The 16,969-nt window shown below is 48.4% G+C and overlaps 1 protein-coding gene across 2 annotated transcripts in view; it reads right to left on the bottom strand.

Moving 5' to 3' along the window:
• Window positions 1-9,019, bottom strand: part of lrrtm4l1 (leucine rich repeat transmembrane neuronal 4 like 1) — a 39,505-nt gene extending 30,486 nt beyond the window's left edge. Inside the window, exon 1 of one of the 2 annotated variants that reach the window (XR_004785107.2) lies at window positions 8,111-9,019. Coding sequence is in view for 1 of the 2 variants with exons in the window: in XM_035609164.2 (XP_035465057.1) it covers window positions 8,111-8,114 (4 nt within the window). In the remaining variant the exon portion in view is untranslated. The remainder of the gene's footprint in view (window positions 1-8,110) is intronic. The other variant, XM_035609164.2, reaches the window with a different exon arrangement.
• Window positions 9,020-16,969: the final 7,950 nt, after the last annotated feature.

Below are 16,969 nucleotides of genomic sequence, written 5' to 3'. Positions count from 1 at the left end.
TAAAAAATATTTTCGGGGGCCACAGAAGTGCGTGACATATCACCAGTCACGGGGCCCATCACGCAGCGGTGATTAATTGGACGCGCTAGCATTACAATATTGAAACGAAGTACCTTTTACACACTTAAAACCCTTTATTTTATGCCCATTAATTTGAAAATTGGAGCCGGCAGCAATTTCAACTCGCGGCGAAAAGCGTGGAGCAGTATAAAAGGGGCTGATTTATGATAAAAGCTTATTTTACTACGACTGGAGCTGCACATACATGCGGAGATGGGAGGAGCGGCGGCGGCGGCGGCCGGTCCTGAGCACACACACACTACGCTGTACGACGGGGCGCAATATATATGGAAAATAGAGCTCGGCTGGAAAATGCCGCACCATTAATGGAGAAATGCGGCATAAGTAGGGGCGAGTATCTATTAAAAGTTGAAATGGAACGAGCCGTTAATTTTTTTTCGTTTGGCCGGTTCCTCTTGTCCGGACTTGCGAGGGATGTGACCGGGGTCCAGCGAGCGCGTGGCCTGCTGCGAGCGTTACAGCCAACGAGGGGAATGGAGACGGACAGCTCGCTCTCACAGGACTACTTCAGGGGCCACTTTATGGGAAAACGCCTAAATTATGACCACTTAAAGACCTAATGGCTTGATTAGGTGTATGGATTGGCCAAGTCTAAGCATCAACATCCCGGATCAATGGGACTAGCAGCATATGGAACCGAGCTCGTATTCCTCCGCAGGAGAAACTGCCTGTAACGTATATACGTCAGCCTCTCGCAGTAAGTGCAGTGCAGGCCGCGCCACGTCCATCGATCGAGTTACCCAGCGCTCGCTCACGCCGGAGCCTCCTGAGAGTTCTCCGTTCTGATTGGCTGGCAGATGTAGATTATCTCTTTTTTTAGCACAAGCCAACACAGCACAACCAATTATTTTTCTGAATTAACGGGCCAGTGTAGAACTGTTAGGTAAAGATAACAACAGAGGCTGTGTTTAAATGTAGGACTAATATAATTAAATATATAAATAGGCTTTTTCGTGAAAACTAAACAAATTACATTCCAGCTTTTTTTTTCTTCTTTTTTTTTTGATGGTGTGAATCTAGAATCCACTACGGTTAGGGGGAAGTGTTCTAGCCACAGGAAAGCTAACAGCCTCTGGGGTCTGCTGCAGGGGAGAGAGAGGAAATGTTCCTGCATGAAATAAAGAAAAAATTGAGATGCCCTCAGGTAAGAGTGTGACACGCAGATCGAGGGGCCCGGCCGAGTGAAATGCACTCGTTCCACCGTAAATGTCGGAGTTGCCCAGCAATTCTAGATGCAGGAATCCACTCGGCGACACTGTACATGATGGAATTTAAAACAGAAAATGGGATTAAATATAAATTGTAGTACATCTGTCATTTTTTGGCGATGGTATAGGGAGGATAACCAATGACATGGAGGCCTAGACTTAGTATCACCTGTAGTTTTAGTGTTTTAAAGGTGACATGCTCACATTCAGGTTCATATTTTCGATTTGGGTTACTGCTTGAAAAGGTTTACCTTCTCTAATGTTCAGAAAACGTTTCTGCATTGACTCTTTTCAGCCTCTGAAAAGAGTCTGAAAAAGCTTGGTTTCAGCTGCTGTCTCTTTAAGGCCCCCCCGTCCCTCCCGCTAGAACCCCAGTCTGCTCTGATTGGCCCGCCGGTCCACGCTGCTGCGATTGGTCAACCACTTGCAGCACACGAGGGCCACGGTTGCACATAAGCCAAATGACAATCGTCAAAATTGCGTATCATCGCTTTCTGAATTTGGGCTAGAGGAAATCAGACGCGTGGTCTGTCGATCATTTGGGGTTGTTGTTGTTGTTGTTGTTGGATGAGTTTTTTCTGTTTGGCGAAGAAAATGTACAGGGAAGATTGGAAGAAGTTGCCGGCGTCATTGTTGGTACGGCCTGACTCTCCGGATGAGGCCTTTCGGGAGTTTCAAGTGTTTTCCAGTCGGGGAGAGGAGCTCCCTCTATCTTTAGGCTTTTTAACTTCACGTACACAAACCTCAAAACTGAACAACGACAGAATATGTCTCTATTTATTACAAGTAAGGTTAAACAACCTGCTGATGATGATTCATCGTTAAGTAATTAGCCGATTGATTAAAGTAGATCTTTTTCTTCAGACACGTTAAAATAGCTTGTTGTCTCCTTTCCCCTAATCTGATTTGCTGGAACAGGACGGTTGTTTTGCATTTTTGCTCGATGACTGAATAGTTCACGGTTCCTTTTTTTTCTCCAGGTGATTATTAAATTGCGGCGTGTGCGACATGATTAATCAGCTAATTGTTCACAACAAATCTGAGAGGCCAAAGAACAAATGACAGAACTCCCAACGAAAAAACCAACGGTTCTCACAGAAGCTAATAGCTTCAGTCCTGCGGCCGATTAGTAGAAATCACATACTCTGCTTGTCGAGGGTGTACAATATAATTAGCGAGGAGGAGGACCTTTAAAAAAGGCTAATTGGTTATTCTGAATGTCAACATTTTTACACCAGCAGGGGTTTTTTTTTGTGCGTGGCCATGGAAGCCGCCTGCAGTGGAAAAAGACGGCTCTAATGAGAAGTGTTGGATGGAAGTCCACTAGGGAAAAATGTCTTTTTAAGAGGAGCTCCAGCCTCGTACATTTCCATTATTAAACATTAAATGTATTTGAGCACCCCCTCTGTATGAAATATGAATGCAGAATCACAAAAACAACACATGCACTGATGGAAAAACAACTGTGATTATGTCGCCGCGGTGTTTTATGATCCGACATGATGTCTGTGCCTGATAGAAATGCGTAAATATAGAAAAGGCACACGATAATCTAAGTTATGAAACAGCTTGCCATCTTATCTGTCGTATATGTTTGCAGGAGTTTAACTTGTTGGCCACGAAGACGCAAAACTTGATTATTGCGTCTCCCCAAATCATTAAAGCGCCATTAGAAACCGAGCATATCGGATGACATTTAAGAAGTGCAGTCAACCTTTGGGTTCTTTTATTTTGAAACGATGGATGTATGGAGGAAAATGTCAATTTTTCCCGACATCACTCATCGCACCGCTGAACTCGCGCGGCTCGGGGTCGATCGTTTCATTTCTCTGACGGTCAATCGGCAAAATTCCATAGGTGTTGTGCCTCGTGCGCCCGCAGCGCTTGACATCTGGACTCGGCTCAAAGGCCCATGATATCACACACGCCAGGAAGTTCACTGCCACTGGCTTTCCTATAGACACACAAACACGAGTTATTGGCTTCTGTGCAGGGAGCCGCGTTGGTCGATACGAGTGCTGACCAGGGCTTTCCACGGGGATGTGGGGAAGCCAACCAGTGAGAAAACACGTCGCCAGCTTTGGGCATTTCAGCGATATGCACCCCGAGCCGCCCCCAATCAGTCTGCCTACCTGATTGTAAACGTATAGTGAATTTATATTGTCTTATCAAGGCTAATTTATGCTGCTTGTATGTGCAAAAAGAGATACGTCCGCTACGGACAATGTAACCGTATCTGCACGCCAACCCAGCGTGATGTCACCCATTGGTGTGTGTGGCTTCCTGTTTCGCATTTTGACCGGCGCCATCTTGTTTTGGGTTTTTTTCGCAACCAGACGTTGTGTGTGTGTGTGTGTGTGTGTGTGTGTGTGTGTGTGTGTGTGTGTGTGTGTGTGTGTGTGTGTGTGTGTGTGTGTGTGTGTGTGTGTGTGTGTGTGTGTGTGTGTGTGTGTGTGTGTGTGTGTGTGTGTGTGTGTGTGTGTGTGTGTGTGTGTGTGTGTGTGTGTGTGTGTGTGTGGTCAAACCGAGAGCTCGTCCACTACGCGCCCACCTACACCTGCAACCATGCACCGATTGGACCGTACCAGCTGTCAATCACGCCGTATCCACGCTCCAATTCATCCTGTGCTTTATCGTCCGTTTCCCTCCAAATTACAGGACAACGGGAAACGTCAACCGAACTTGATCTTGAAGTTTCATTACATCATATTTTACTAACTGTCTCTGGACGAGCAACAGCAATGTTCGCAAATTGCAAAGTCACTATTAACTCAATAATGTGTCGCTGGGAACGAATCCAAAATGTTGGTATATAAAATAAATAATGTTCCAGGGTAAAGTTTGGGTAGAATGACGAGCGACAGACAAGAAGTTTAGTCCTTCCCCGTGTCCTCTGTCCTCCCCCCTCTGCTGCAGATGTGATTGACTGTGGGTACCGCCGGTGGAGATGGGTGGGGGGGGTCGAAGGGATGGAGGGGTGGTTTGTCTCAGCCAATAGATCAGTTTACATGTATTTGCCAATTTCTAAGATTCATGACAAACCTGGACCTTCGCTCAGACCAGACACAGTCCCAACGTCCATCAGAGTGAACTTAATTGTTCCCGTTGTCTTCACCGTACACTGGCTCGGTTTGCCTCCAGAAATAGCGCGTCAGCCACCTGTCCGTTTCCTGGCGGATTCCCTCGAGGGAACGTGGAGGAAAAACTATGACAGCGGGTCGGAGAACAAAAGGGCCAATTCCTCCCATCCTTCCACCGAACATTTCAGCGACGGCAATCCGGCCTCTGGCACCAAAGCGCCGTGCTCATTGAATGTAAAACATAGATTTGACATAAAACTTGGGCACAGAAACACGTCCAGATTGTTCTCCTGGTCTGGGAGAACATTCATCTCTGTGATTTAAACTTTTGTGAGACAAAGTGAAAAAGAAAATTAAGGGAAAAGCCATTTTTCCCCATCTGTTTATTTGTCCCTTCCTCTCGAGCCAAGCGGTTGTCGTCATCAGAACAACATGACAGCGTTGGTCGTTTGTTGGAGACCCTGAAGACCTAACTTCAGTCAGCTTGTTAGTTTGAGCAATGGCCTCCTGCATCAGCTCACTTTTTCTTTTCTGTTCTTTTCGCTGCCAGAGTTGGGACGGTCTGATTATTTCCCATAAGAGATTCCTGTCTAATGTGTTCATGCCCGACCTCTCTCGCGGCTCCGAGGCGAGTGCAGCTCGGGTAGAAGAGAAGAAGAAGAAAAAAAGGCGATGTGTCACGCAACTCGGGAGCGAGCAATATTTGAGTTAAAAATATGGCAGCTATCAATGTTTACGATCAATCCCACGTGATTAAAACGACACTCACGTGGTCCTGGTTAAGCAGAAGAGCTGAACTTTCATAAATGATTCCTACAGATGTGGCTGGTTGTTGTTAAGGGTTTCCAGTGCGCAGGATTTAGTGGCACCTAGGGGCGAAGTTGAACATTGCAGCCGCCCGCTGCACTTGCTATTTTGTTTTAGGTGGTTATATGCTGATGAAAAACTAATTATGAGTATTAGATTGAATTTCTTCAAATGGATGCCCACTAAATCCTTCGCACTGATCCTTTAATATTTAATGTTCAAAGGAAAAACTAGGGATTTGAGGCAAATTTGCTTTAAAATAAACTGACAAATCTGTCTCGTACTATACGCCGTTTATGGAAGGCACTGACGTATAATCTTTATTCGTTAAGGCTGCAAAGGGCTTTTTCTTTCTTTGCTTTTTTTGAAATCCAACGTACGACACCATGGCAACCTAATGTAAGCAGTATTGTGCTTTAGTGACTCAAAAAAAAAACGTGTGTGTGTGCGCGCGTGTGTGTGTGTGCGCGTGTGTGTGTGTGGTGAAAGCCCAGCTCCCTGTGTGTGTTCGACTGCCAGACTTCTCACTTTTGTGTCTCTGCCCGTGTTTTTTCGCTGCGGGAGCTCAATATGCAGGACACATTGTTTTGGGGGGTGTTGGGGGGTGGGAGTCTTTTACAGTCATTTCTCGAGGGAAAAACGGCCGCTTGGGAGAAGTGTCTGCCGTCGATGACAGTTCAATACTGCAGAGTTGCAGTGGTGGGGTTCAACGTGATGTGCCGTGTTGTGATGGTTTGATGGCATGCGTGGGCAGTGGCGAAGTGAATATTGCTAAAGTGTGAGGGGGGGGCTTCCAGTCACAGACTCCAAATGAGGAATCGACACGTGCTCCACGCTGACAGAATCCTCCTTATTGACGGCTTCAGCCACAGTATTTCTTTTTTATAAATCAGCACTTGACTCTCTCTGTCCTCTGCTGTTCGCCTGTCTTTGGAGGAGGCGTGAACGAACACGTCACAGGTCACGTGAATTCCAAAAATCGTCAGCGTCGAGGTCGTCGAGTTTGTAAAACATGGAGGATTTGCCCCTTATTCTGCTGCTATGGCCGGTCGGTTGTTCACAAAACAGACAAGCCATCTGGAGGGATCCGCGAGGACAATTGTTCACACTGAAGACTGATTCACTGCAACTGCAGGAGCGTCTCTGAACAGCAACAGACGGCTGCGTGCTCTCAAACTTGCCACTGCCCCCTTTTGTCGCGTGGGCGATCGGGAGAATCAGATCATGCTGATGTCAAGTTTTTTAACTGTCCAATTCGGGGTTTGGACTGGCCGTCCTTGAAGACTGCGCGAAAGCCTATTTCTCATTCAACGCGCCCGAAGGGATGGTGCGGACACAGCGGGGGGGGGGGGGAGCTTGTGTTGTTGTTGATGCTCCAACAAGTGCAACCGTTTAGTTTGGCTCGTCGGGCTGTATAATGGTGATCGTGGTGACGTGATTAAAAAAGGGCCGCGCTCATTAGCGCTGCACTGAGCTGCACGTTACGGAGAAGATGCCACAAATTGGTGCAGATGTGTGGGCAGCAGCGTGCATCCCTGCAGCCTGCAATCATACGATGAGATGAGATATGAGGCATATGGGTACTTCACTGAGACTGAGGCCGGGAAGGCGCACAACAGACGCACGGATTGCACAGTGAATATAAGGAATTGACGCGCAATCCATCTCACCACCACGTGGGAAATTTGAGAAAATGCAACAGAAACGGCAGCAGCGATTCAACAAGTGGGGAGCCGAGGGGCAAACGACGCGAAGCGCCGAGGTGCAGTTTAAAACAAATCCACTCCCAATGTCTGTCTGCATCTATAATCTCCTGTCAAACATCACTGTGTGTGTGTGTGTGTGTGTGTGTGTGTGTGTGTGTGTGTGTGTGTGTGTGTGTGTGTGTGTGTGTGTGTGTGTGTGTGTGTGTGTGTGTGTGTGTGTGTGTGTGTGTGTGTGTGTGTGTGTGTGTGTGTGTGTGTGTGTGTGTGTGTGTGTGTGTGTGTGTGTGTGTGTGTGGCACTGGAAAAAAAGGGAGGACGTGAAACATCGGGGGGGGGAAGCTCCTTCAAAGTGACAGCATCATTTCATCGCGTATTCAGAGGCAATTCTGAACAGTTCGATTAGGGGGATGGGGGGGGGAGGGGGACTGGAGCTGCGCAGCCCCCTGCATCTGAACACGGCGCGAGGGAGAGAAGTGTGGGTTTGTGAGGCTTTGTTTAGGCTTTGGAGCCCCCTCCATCACTGGCACGGGGGAGGTGGTGATGGATACAGGCAGTGTGGGATGAGACTGTAGGTGCCCGGAGCTGCCATGTAGGGAGGAGGAGGAGAGCTGGGGGACAACAGGAGGGGATGTGGTTGAGGATGAGGAGGGGGATGGGGGGGGGGGGGGCGCAGAGGACAGACAGACAGACAGACACGTCTCTCACCACATTTCATACCGTCGAAGTTCAGCGTGTGGATTAACTTGTCACTGCAGCCTCCAAAAAAAACCACACCAAACAGCGCAGACCATCGTTTTTTTTCCTTCCTGACGGATAATGAGGTGATGTGTGTGTCTAGCTGCGACGTGCACTGGCACACAGGTCCACAAACACTGGCCCACATCATAAATTGACAGAAGGGTGAGACGATCATATTGTCTCTCTCGCGTCTTCCCCTTGACAGTCAGGGACACGAACACTCCCCGGCTGCAGCATTCTTTCTTTATTTATTTTATCCTATTTTATATTCAGGGACATGGAAGGAAGGAAGGACGGAGCAGCACCTCGCTGCTTTTCAAAAAACTGAATCTGAGGGAACATTCGCAGAGAACAGTGGGGGGGGGGGGTCCTGCTCTGAATCACTGCAGATGTCACATGAATAACATTTTACACTGTAGCACAAGTGATGTCAACTAATAGGCGCACTGGTGGTGATGGAGGGGGGGGCTCATCTCCAAACGACACTCACCCATGTTGTCTCATCGGTCCGTTCCCGTCCTGCAATCCGATCACGACTTCCCTCCGGTTTGTCGTCTCTTTCCTTTTTCCTTCCCCCAGCACCTGGGGGGGGCGTGGAGCTCCGCGCGCCTCTCAGTCAACGGCTGACTCACCTGCATTCATTCATTTATTTATTTATTTTATATAATACTAATAATAATCACACACACAAAAAAAGGGAGAAGCTTGTAAAGTTTGCGCGCCTGACGCAGTGCAACTTTCCAGAGCCGCCGCGAAAGACTGTGCCATCAAGTCCCAAGTTGGATGCTGGAAGTCAAACAGGGTTTTTTTCCCCCCCCATCACCCGATGGAAAGCATGATGTCAGAACAGGTCCACCCCCCCGCCCCTCTTCTCCAGGAAAAAAAGGGAAAAAATAAGAAGGTCACGCGTTGCAAAAGTTAATATGCCAAAAGGGAACCGGGCTTGGATCGCGCCGCGGACATCGACGCAGTCGCCGGCGGAGGCGGAACGTCCTCTGCGCAGAGCATCCAGCGCGGCGGCGGGGACGGACGCCAGGCAGCCGGCGATCACACAGGCGGGCGCGGGCACCGTCGGCGTGTAGATGAGGGGCTCCTGCGCGACGCACGGGCGAGCAGGGTCCTCGTGTGCGCGCCCGGGCTGCGCGTGGAGGGAGCGCGCGCGCGCGCGAATGTGGCAGAAAAGAAGAAGAGGAGGAGGAGGAGGAGGAGAGAGGGATGGAGATGGAGAGAGAGGAAAGCCTTCCAATGCAGTGTTCAAGAGCTGATTTGGTACCAAAAGAAGAAGAAGAAGAAGAGATTAGCTTTTTGTGCTACCGCCTTCCTCCATCCTCCTCATCGTCACCGACGCGAGCACATCGGTGCCCTGGTGGAGGAGATGTGCTCCTCGCGGCCACATGTGGTTTTCATCAGAGCACGAGTGGGAGGCCTGTGCCTGATCCCACCTCGTGTTGCATAATTATTTGGGAAGGAGCTGTGAATGCAGGCGTGTCAGTGGTCACACAGGCTTTCGTATACTTCATTTCTCAGCACACAGCTCTGCGTATCATTTTTGGTAACAGACTTGCTGTATGATCGCAGGTTTTTTTTTTTTTTTTTTTTTTTGGCAGAGCTTAAAAAGTCAGACTGAAGTATCATTCATTCACTCATTTTTCTTCATTTGACAACCACCCATGAAGTTACATTTGATGCAGTCTCACCTTGTTGAATTGTTCCACATTATGATTCATTCCTGGAAAAGTAGCCTTTCAGTTTGTTCAGGCACAATAGACGGAGAAAGAACTAACCCCCCCATGTTAAATTATAAGTGCCTATTATCAGAAATAGTCTCAGTCTGACACGTCTTTCACTTTAGCCTTGCAACACACTATATGCCGTGACTTTTTGACATTTTTGTGACGGGGGGGGGGGGGGGGGGGGGGGGGGGGGGGGGGTTAGAGAGTGCAGCTATGAGACAATAACTGCTTTGGTCAGACTTTTAGTTTTTTGCAACGCAGAACTTATTTCACCACTTTGGCTGCAAGAGTGACTTCAGGGAGCAAAAGTAGAGAAGTCGCTGAGAGGCAGAATGCACGTCACCAAAAGACGGTCGATCTCTCCGCCTCCCACACACAGGTGAGCCGGTGCTGATGTTGGCAGATTCACACGGATCGACATTGCCGATCACGGTGATCATAGCAATCAACTAAACATGAAAAATGCCCGACCATAACTGATCTAATAATGTGGCTCCTGCACGCTGGGGTGTCCACTTACTATTGGCCATGTACAGAATTGTTCACTATCCTTTATTTCCTCTGCAACGACAAAGACAACAACAACAACAACAACAACAAAACCCCCGACATCTGATGGTCTTGAACGGAAAACAAGATCATTTTTCTCTCATATCAATTGTGTGACTTCCCATTTATTCCTATTATCTCCAAAAAAAAAATTCTCGAAAAAAAGCAAACACTGTCCAGCTTTTTGCAGAGAGCCACAAAGCTGAACTGAAAGGTTTTCTTCCCTCACTGCAGTGTAGTCGTCTCTCTCTCTCTCTCTCTCTCTCTCCTGCTGTGGGCAAAAGAACATCTGCGGTATCCGACCATCGTGTGGTCAGTCTGGACAGTCTCACGGCGATCTTCCACGGGTCGGCGCTCGCCTGAATGTCAGACGTAGTCAGGTTTTCTTGTTTAATATTTTAAGCCAGTCACATACTCAGAGATGATTTCATCTAACAAGCCGACCGCGTGTGTCTCCGAGAACAATCCTCCCGGGGTCGACCTTTTCGCATCTTTAGAAGTAAATATTTCCGGAGTGTGTCCCAGAACTACGTACCATCGTTACACGTCTTGTCGTTCATTTGTAGATCCCGGAGCACACGCGTGCTTTGGGACCACTTCGAGTCCAATTTCCCTCCGTACTTTCCGCGTTTTTTTTCTTTCTCTCCTCCTCACGTTGACCCCGGAACCTAATCAGGTCTGCGTGCAAACGTGTTTGCTGTCGCCAATTACTTGCGTTCCAACGTAATAAGTCTTGAAATAGACACGTGTGGTGAAAGGCAGGCGGGGGGGGGGTCGCGGCGAGCGATTTCATAACGGCTAATTGCAGAGGGTTTACTGTTGGCCCGGTTGCCGCGGTCATTCACTTTCCACATATGTTTTTGCATAATTCAATTTGAAAAAGATACATTCAAAGTCCGCCCACGCTGCACACGTGCGCGATTAAACCGTCTGCATGTAGACCATTTAGACTCTTACAAATTCAGACTTTAAGTACGTTTCCCAGTGTTTTAAGTTCCTGTTGTAATTGGCGGGTGGTGTAAAGTGGTTAGCCGTATATTTCCCACGCGAAGTGGAGCAACATGAGTCATTTTCTAATTGCAATTTTCCAGGAAGAGCTTCTTTGTTCAAGAGGCGGCGAGGAGGACGGCGTCTCTATGCACCAGGAGGCTGTGCAGCCTCCAGACAGGGCATGATTACCGTCATGCCCCCCCCCGGTCTGTGTGATCATCATCGACTCGGCGGGGCGTCGCTATATTTCCACTCTTCGACACCCCCCCTCGTTTTTTTTTCTCCTTTTTTAATGAACGCAGGCGGTTCATATAATCTTCCGCCAAGGAATTGTGAGCAAATCAATAAGTGAAGTGGCTGCGGACGGGAGAAATAAAAAGAGTAAAATAAGACGTCCACCTTATTAATGATCGTCAATGGGATTCCATCGGGATTCCGAATCTGCCCGTAACTGTGCGGAGGACTTGATTTGTCAATCCCTCGATCTGCACAAGATTGCACAATTAAATGTTTTCGTCCGTAAACTGTGAGAACGGGGTGGAAACCAAGCCGTCGCAGTTGTTCCCTAAAGCCCGAGGAGATGTAATCAGATTTCTTGAAAACCCCGCCGGAAGCGGCCAATTATTACTGTTGAGAAGATGGACGTTCGGCATAGTCGCCTGACAAATGACACATTCATACGCGTATTTCATCAAAAATGTAAAATTTTCAGCCGGCCAACTCGCCAATCAATAGTCTCATTCAGCTCGTGATTTGAGCTCAGTGTGCGGCTGCAGTTTGTTTTGTCCGTTACAGTTTTGTGTGTGTGTGTGTGTGTGTGTGTGTGTGTGTGTGTGTGTGTGTGTGTGTGTGTGTGTGTGTGTGTGTGTGTGTGTGTGTGTGTGTGTGTGTGTGTGTGTGTGTGTGTGTGTGTGTGTGTGTGTGTGTGTGTGTGTGTGTGTGTGTGTGTGTGTGTGTGTGTGTGTGTGTGTGTGTGTTTTGTGTGCTTTGTGTGCGTGTGGCTTTATCCGTAATCAGAGGAGCAACGGGATGGAGACGGATATCCCTCAAGTGGCACTCGCACTTGTTGTTCACCTTCGGCAAGTTCACATCACCAACAGCAGCAACAACAACAACAACAACCTCTGCCCCTGGTTACACCGCGCCATTACTGATCACATGTTCATGAACCGACCAATCAGAAGCTAGAAGGACCGGGACCGAGGGAAGCGCAGACGCAGACTGAGCAAATCTTTTTTTTTTAACAATCAAATGTACAAACGTGTACACGACAACTGGGTGAACCGAAATTAGTAAAATGGGAGACTGTGAGCATTGTAAAAAAAAACCTTTAAATGATTCGACTCAACTTGTAAACCTCACACACGCGTCCAGGTCACTTCGGATTGGCCCTCGGAAGTCGCCGCACCGTTTCTGCTCCTAACTCCTCGTCAATCCCCAACGTGTGATTTGCACATTTCGGCCTGTGAACAGATTGATACTAAAGAGGATCCACCGTGTTGGTTCCTACGCTTTAGATCCGCTGGTACTATCGTTGAACTCTGGAGTGAGTCAGGTTTGAGCCGCCCCAGCGACTCTATATGTGCAGACACGAGAGCCGTATCGATCTGTTCATCTTACTCTTGGCAAGAACGAATTGAAGTGTTTTTTGCCCCAAAAAATCTATCAAAGGCTCGACTAAATGCTTCTTGAGTTGGTTCATCTCCACAGCATGTCTGCAAGTCTCCGTGTCTCCCGGGGGGGGGCGGGGGGGTTGTGGAGGACGAATTGTCCAAGGCGCCCAAAAAAAATTCGGACTTTCCCGCTCGGGCACATTAAACTACACCGCGAGCCCCAAGGTCCTCTATAGCAGGTCGTCTAAATATTCCATAAGTTCCCCAGAATAAAACCGGGAAAGCAGCCTTCATCCATCATGAAGAGGAGCACCGCGCCAAGAAATATTAGAGGGACATTTGTAAACCATAACTGAAAATGTACATTTTTCCATTTTGCTTCAAGACAGCAATGTGCTCCCTTTTAATGTATCATTTCTTTCCCTTTTCCCATTCAATTACTATAGTCTCCATTGGTTGCACCTTTTTTAAAAGCACCGAAAATAAAATGCTGGGGAAAAAAAAGACAACTGGCACATTGCAGCAAAACAATATATAACTATATTGAGCTTTATGAGTGGGCGTTGCTCATCGAACATTTTGTGCTGCGAGTGCAGGACGGGATTTAGAGAACTCCTGTTGTCACAGTGACCAGGTATTTATATCTATTTTGTACAAGCTTAAAAATGCCGGCAATTCTCTTTAGTGTGCGAGCAATGGAATCAACTAAATAAAACTCTTCTCAGGTGATGATTAGAACATACAGTGGGAAAGCTCTCACTGCTATATTGTAACTGAGGCGAACGCAGTATGAGGATTTACAGTACTTGCAATACATGAAAAGCAAGTGAGTATCAAATACATTTTGATAAACGGGAGGGAAATACTTCATAAGACCCGTATAAGCAAGTGTAATTTTAAAATATCCATTTTAATGTTGTTTGAGAGTAAAATAAAGTACAGTTCAATAATCTTGGGTCCGATTGTGTCGGACCTCCCCCCCCCCCCAAGCGTTGAGGGTTACATTTGACGTTGATCGTGAAGTCGCGTGTCAGTCATTCGACAGTAGCGGCAGAGGTCAGTCGGGCGGATAAGGTCACATTATCATAATGAGCCGCCGCACCTCCTCCCCCGCTGACGGTCTGTCGATACACATCAGCGACGGCGGAAAAAACAAGCAGGAAGTACATGATCTGGAAACGGAGGCTGTGTCACGTGATCTTTTTCTCTCGAAGCAAACGCGTCGGACGCAAATGTTGTGTCGGGGGCTGACCGGTCAAATAACCTAGACGACCCGCCAGCCGGTTGATGAACAAGACCCGAACACCCGGTGTGACATTTCTCTTGAGTGACGAGGGAGGCGCATTTTCCAGTTTTGCGTTCCCGTGGCGATGAGGCGGTCGCGAAAAAACGGGACGCTGATGCTGCGTGGCCTTCTCCTGCTCCGTGGCGTCGGGCTCCGTCCCGCCCGGTCGGCCCCGACCTCAAGAGGACGGAGTGAGTCGATGGAACTCGCTGGGGGGCGAGTGGATTCAGCCCGGAGCCTTGGCATTGTCCTTTTTTTTTTCTTTTGAAATTCAACAAGAAAACCATGTTTTTGACATGGTGATGGATACCGTGGGTTGTCGGTCCGCCCCGTGTCTCCGGGTCGCCCCGTGTCCTTGTCCACAGCCATCAGTCATCCGCGCATCTGGATGAATTCACATTCCCTCTCTCGCCCGCAGCATGAGGCCAAACGCAGCCGCCGCGCATCGCGTGCGTGCGTGCACACGGGGCGCATGCACGACGGTGCGAGCGAAATCCCGGGTGACAGTACTTTGAACTGGTACGTCTTTCGTTTAAAAAAAACAAAAAAAAACAACTAAAAAGCATGTGGAACTAGACATATACATGCCGAACATGGACCTCAGCCGAGTTATTGGCTGATATTAGCTCATCAAAGTGACTTTTGATTTTACCAGTGTCAACAAATATGGTAGTCAATTTAGTTTTTCACCAAGATCCCAGATGCAAGTTTTTCATTCACTCATCGCTGTGTTTTTTTACAACCTAGTATTTTTTTAAAGCAACTTTGCGGTTTTTCCCTCACGACTTTTTTGAAAATTAGATGTCTTGGAGAAGGACAATAAAAACAGGTGGAAGGATAAAAACCTTGAGAGGCTAACGTAGCAGCAGATAGCCACAAGTTGGCGGACTCTGAATATTATCCAAATGTGAGACGGCCTTTCCTGCGACACGTCTTCACACCTGCTGCTCCCGGGTCCCGGGGCTGTTTGCTGCAGTGAAGGAAGCAGCGTTGTTTTTCCGGACGCAGGCGTTCGCTCCGCTTCCAGATCCGTCAAAACCCCTGGCAGGGGCCATAATTGCAATTCATGTATGCGTCCTCAGCCCCCCCCCCCCCCTGTGCGAGGTGATCAATACCGGTCGGAGAGTACCTTCCATCAAGAGGGGGTTTGAAGAGGAAGCAAAGGCAAACTGTGCAAACGCCACGCTGGGAGAAAATGAAGGGGAAGCCGGTCACAAACGACCTGCCGTCCGGGAAGCTGATTCCTGTTCCTCGACGTTTCTTTTTGCAATCAAATGCACAAGCTGCAAAAAAAAAACCCAGCCAAAAACCCTCCTGAGTTGCGCGGCGCCGGATCTCCGTGGAAGGCGTCGCGCAGCCCACGAAACGTGTGAAGGAAACAAAAAATCTGACCGACGTCTGCCGCCGCTGTGGAAGCGGCCAGTTGACGTGATTTGACCGAGTTTTTAAAAAAAAATTTCATGCGTTCGACGTGGGGAAACTTTCGGATGGAGGACAGATGCAACTAGGGAGGGACTCCATAAGCAGGCGGTTACCGTGGCAACCGCGGCAACCGCATCCCGCCAGCGTCCGCTTGATGGCCCGCGTGAAGGGATGTTTGTTTGTCTCGAGAGTCCGAACGGGGGCGAGACGGATCTCGCCGCCTCGTCTCTCTGGCGGTTATGAGATTTTTTTTTTTAAACCCTGGATTTAGATCCGATGTGAGCGTTTGGCTGGTTAGTTGCTTATCAAATCAAATTATCCCGCCGATGAGAATCCAGGAATCTAAACACTGAAACTGGCTCCCTGGTGATGAGTGAAAGCCACATTTCAATTTGTGGAATCGCAGCTCGGATCAAATAACCTGACAATACTGCTTGATATCCTGTAACTTTACAATAGACACATTGGACACGTCTCACTTTGCACCAAAAGGCTATTTGACGCGTTCGTGTGGTTTAATAAAGCGGTTTAGGGAAGAGAACAGCCCAAGAGAGAGGGGAAAAAAAGACCCGACAGCGCCGGGAGTCGGCGTAGACGGAGGGAGAGGCACATGAGGTGCAGAGGATCGGGAAGAGTAAATGTGCATTTAAGAACAGGCGATGGAAGCCGCTGCCACTCGTGGAACCTTTGGCTATGTACAGTCCATCCACAGTCCACAGTGCGCCCGCCGTCCCACGCCACTCGGGAGTTTTTCCCACAAACAGTGGAGGCGATTGGAAACGGCCCCCCGGGTTCGGTTTCTCGTCGGATAGTGGCGTCGCGACAGGCGAAACACTTCACACACGTCGAAAAGTCTTTCCGCCATTGGTACGTTTGGTTTCGTAGACAATGTGCTTCCGCGTTTTAGGCGCGTTAGTATGGACGGGGATTGTGACTGATACGGAGCTAGAAACAACGAGAGACGGGCCGAGACCATTTCTGTTTTTTAAGACGGCAGAAGAATGAAAAAACTGCTTCAAAACGGCAGCTAGGGACGAAGCCTTCAGCCCGTCCGCAGCTCCCGGCATCAATAAGCCTGGAACAAGGCGATTCTTTTTTTTTTTTTTTAAGGCAATTATAGATACTGAAACTTATCAATGCGGCACCTCGGTGCACCGACCACCGCCTGTGGCTTATGGGAACTGTGACACAGAACCGGCCAAGCGCTGACTGAGAGGGATGTGCGGATAAAACCCAAGAGCTCAATGTAGAGGCGTGTGGCACCGCTGAGGAGAAACGAAAGAGGCAAGTCGCCGGATGCGTGAACGGAAAAACCCCGTCGGACTTATTATGTCGGGAAAATGTTGACCCGACACAGAGGACGGTGGGGTTTTGTTTCGATTTCATCTGCCGTTTTAGAAATTTGAGATTGGCGGGGGGGGGGGGGGGGGGGGGGGGGTGTTTGGCAACCGTGGTCGTGTGACATTAACACAACTGTGGGTAGCCGCAGTAAAAAGGTTGTGAAGTTTTATTTATTTTTTACGCTTTGGAAAATTGCCCCCATTAAAACGACACTTAAACATTCCGGCCAAATTGAGATTGAAATCAGATCACTCCATGCGCTGGTCGTCAAGACATAAAAACACGGATTGTGATACTGAATTATCTTCTCATTGTCTTTCAGCCGAGCGCGCCCGTCGGCTGAAATGGATTTGTTGGGTTTGCGCCCCCCCGTGCATATTAAATATAACGGTTAGGAAATAGTCTTCTGCGCGCGT

The sequence above is a fragment of the Scophthalmus maximus genome, chromosome 20, assembly GCF_022379125.1.
Source record: "Scophthalmus maximus strain ysfricsl-2021 chromosome 20, ASM2237912v1, whole genome shotgun sequence".
NCBI lineage: Eukaryota > Metazoa > Chordata > Actinopteri > Pleuronectiformes > Scophthalmidae > Scophthalmus > Scophthalmus maximus.
Note: the sequence above shows the minus strand (reverse complement) of the source record. Positions and strands in the feature narration are given on the sequence as shown.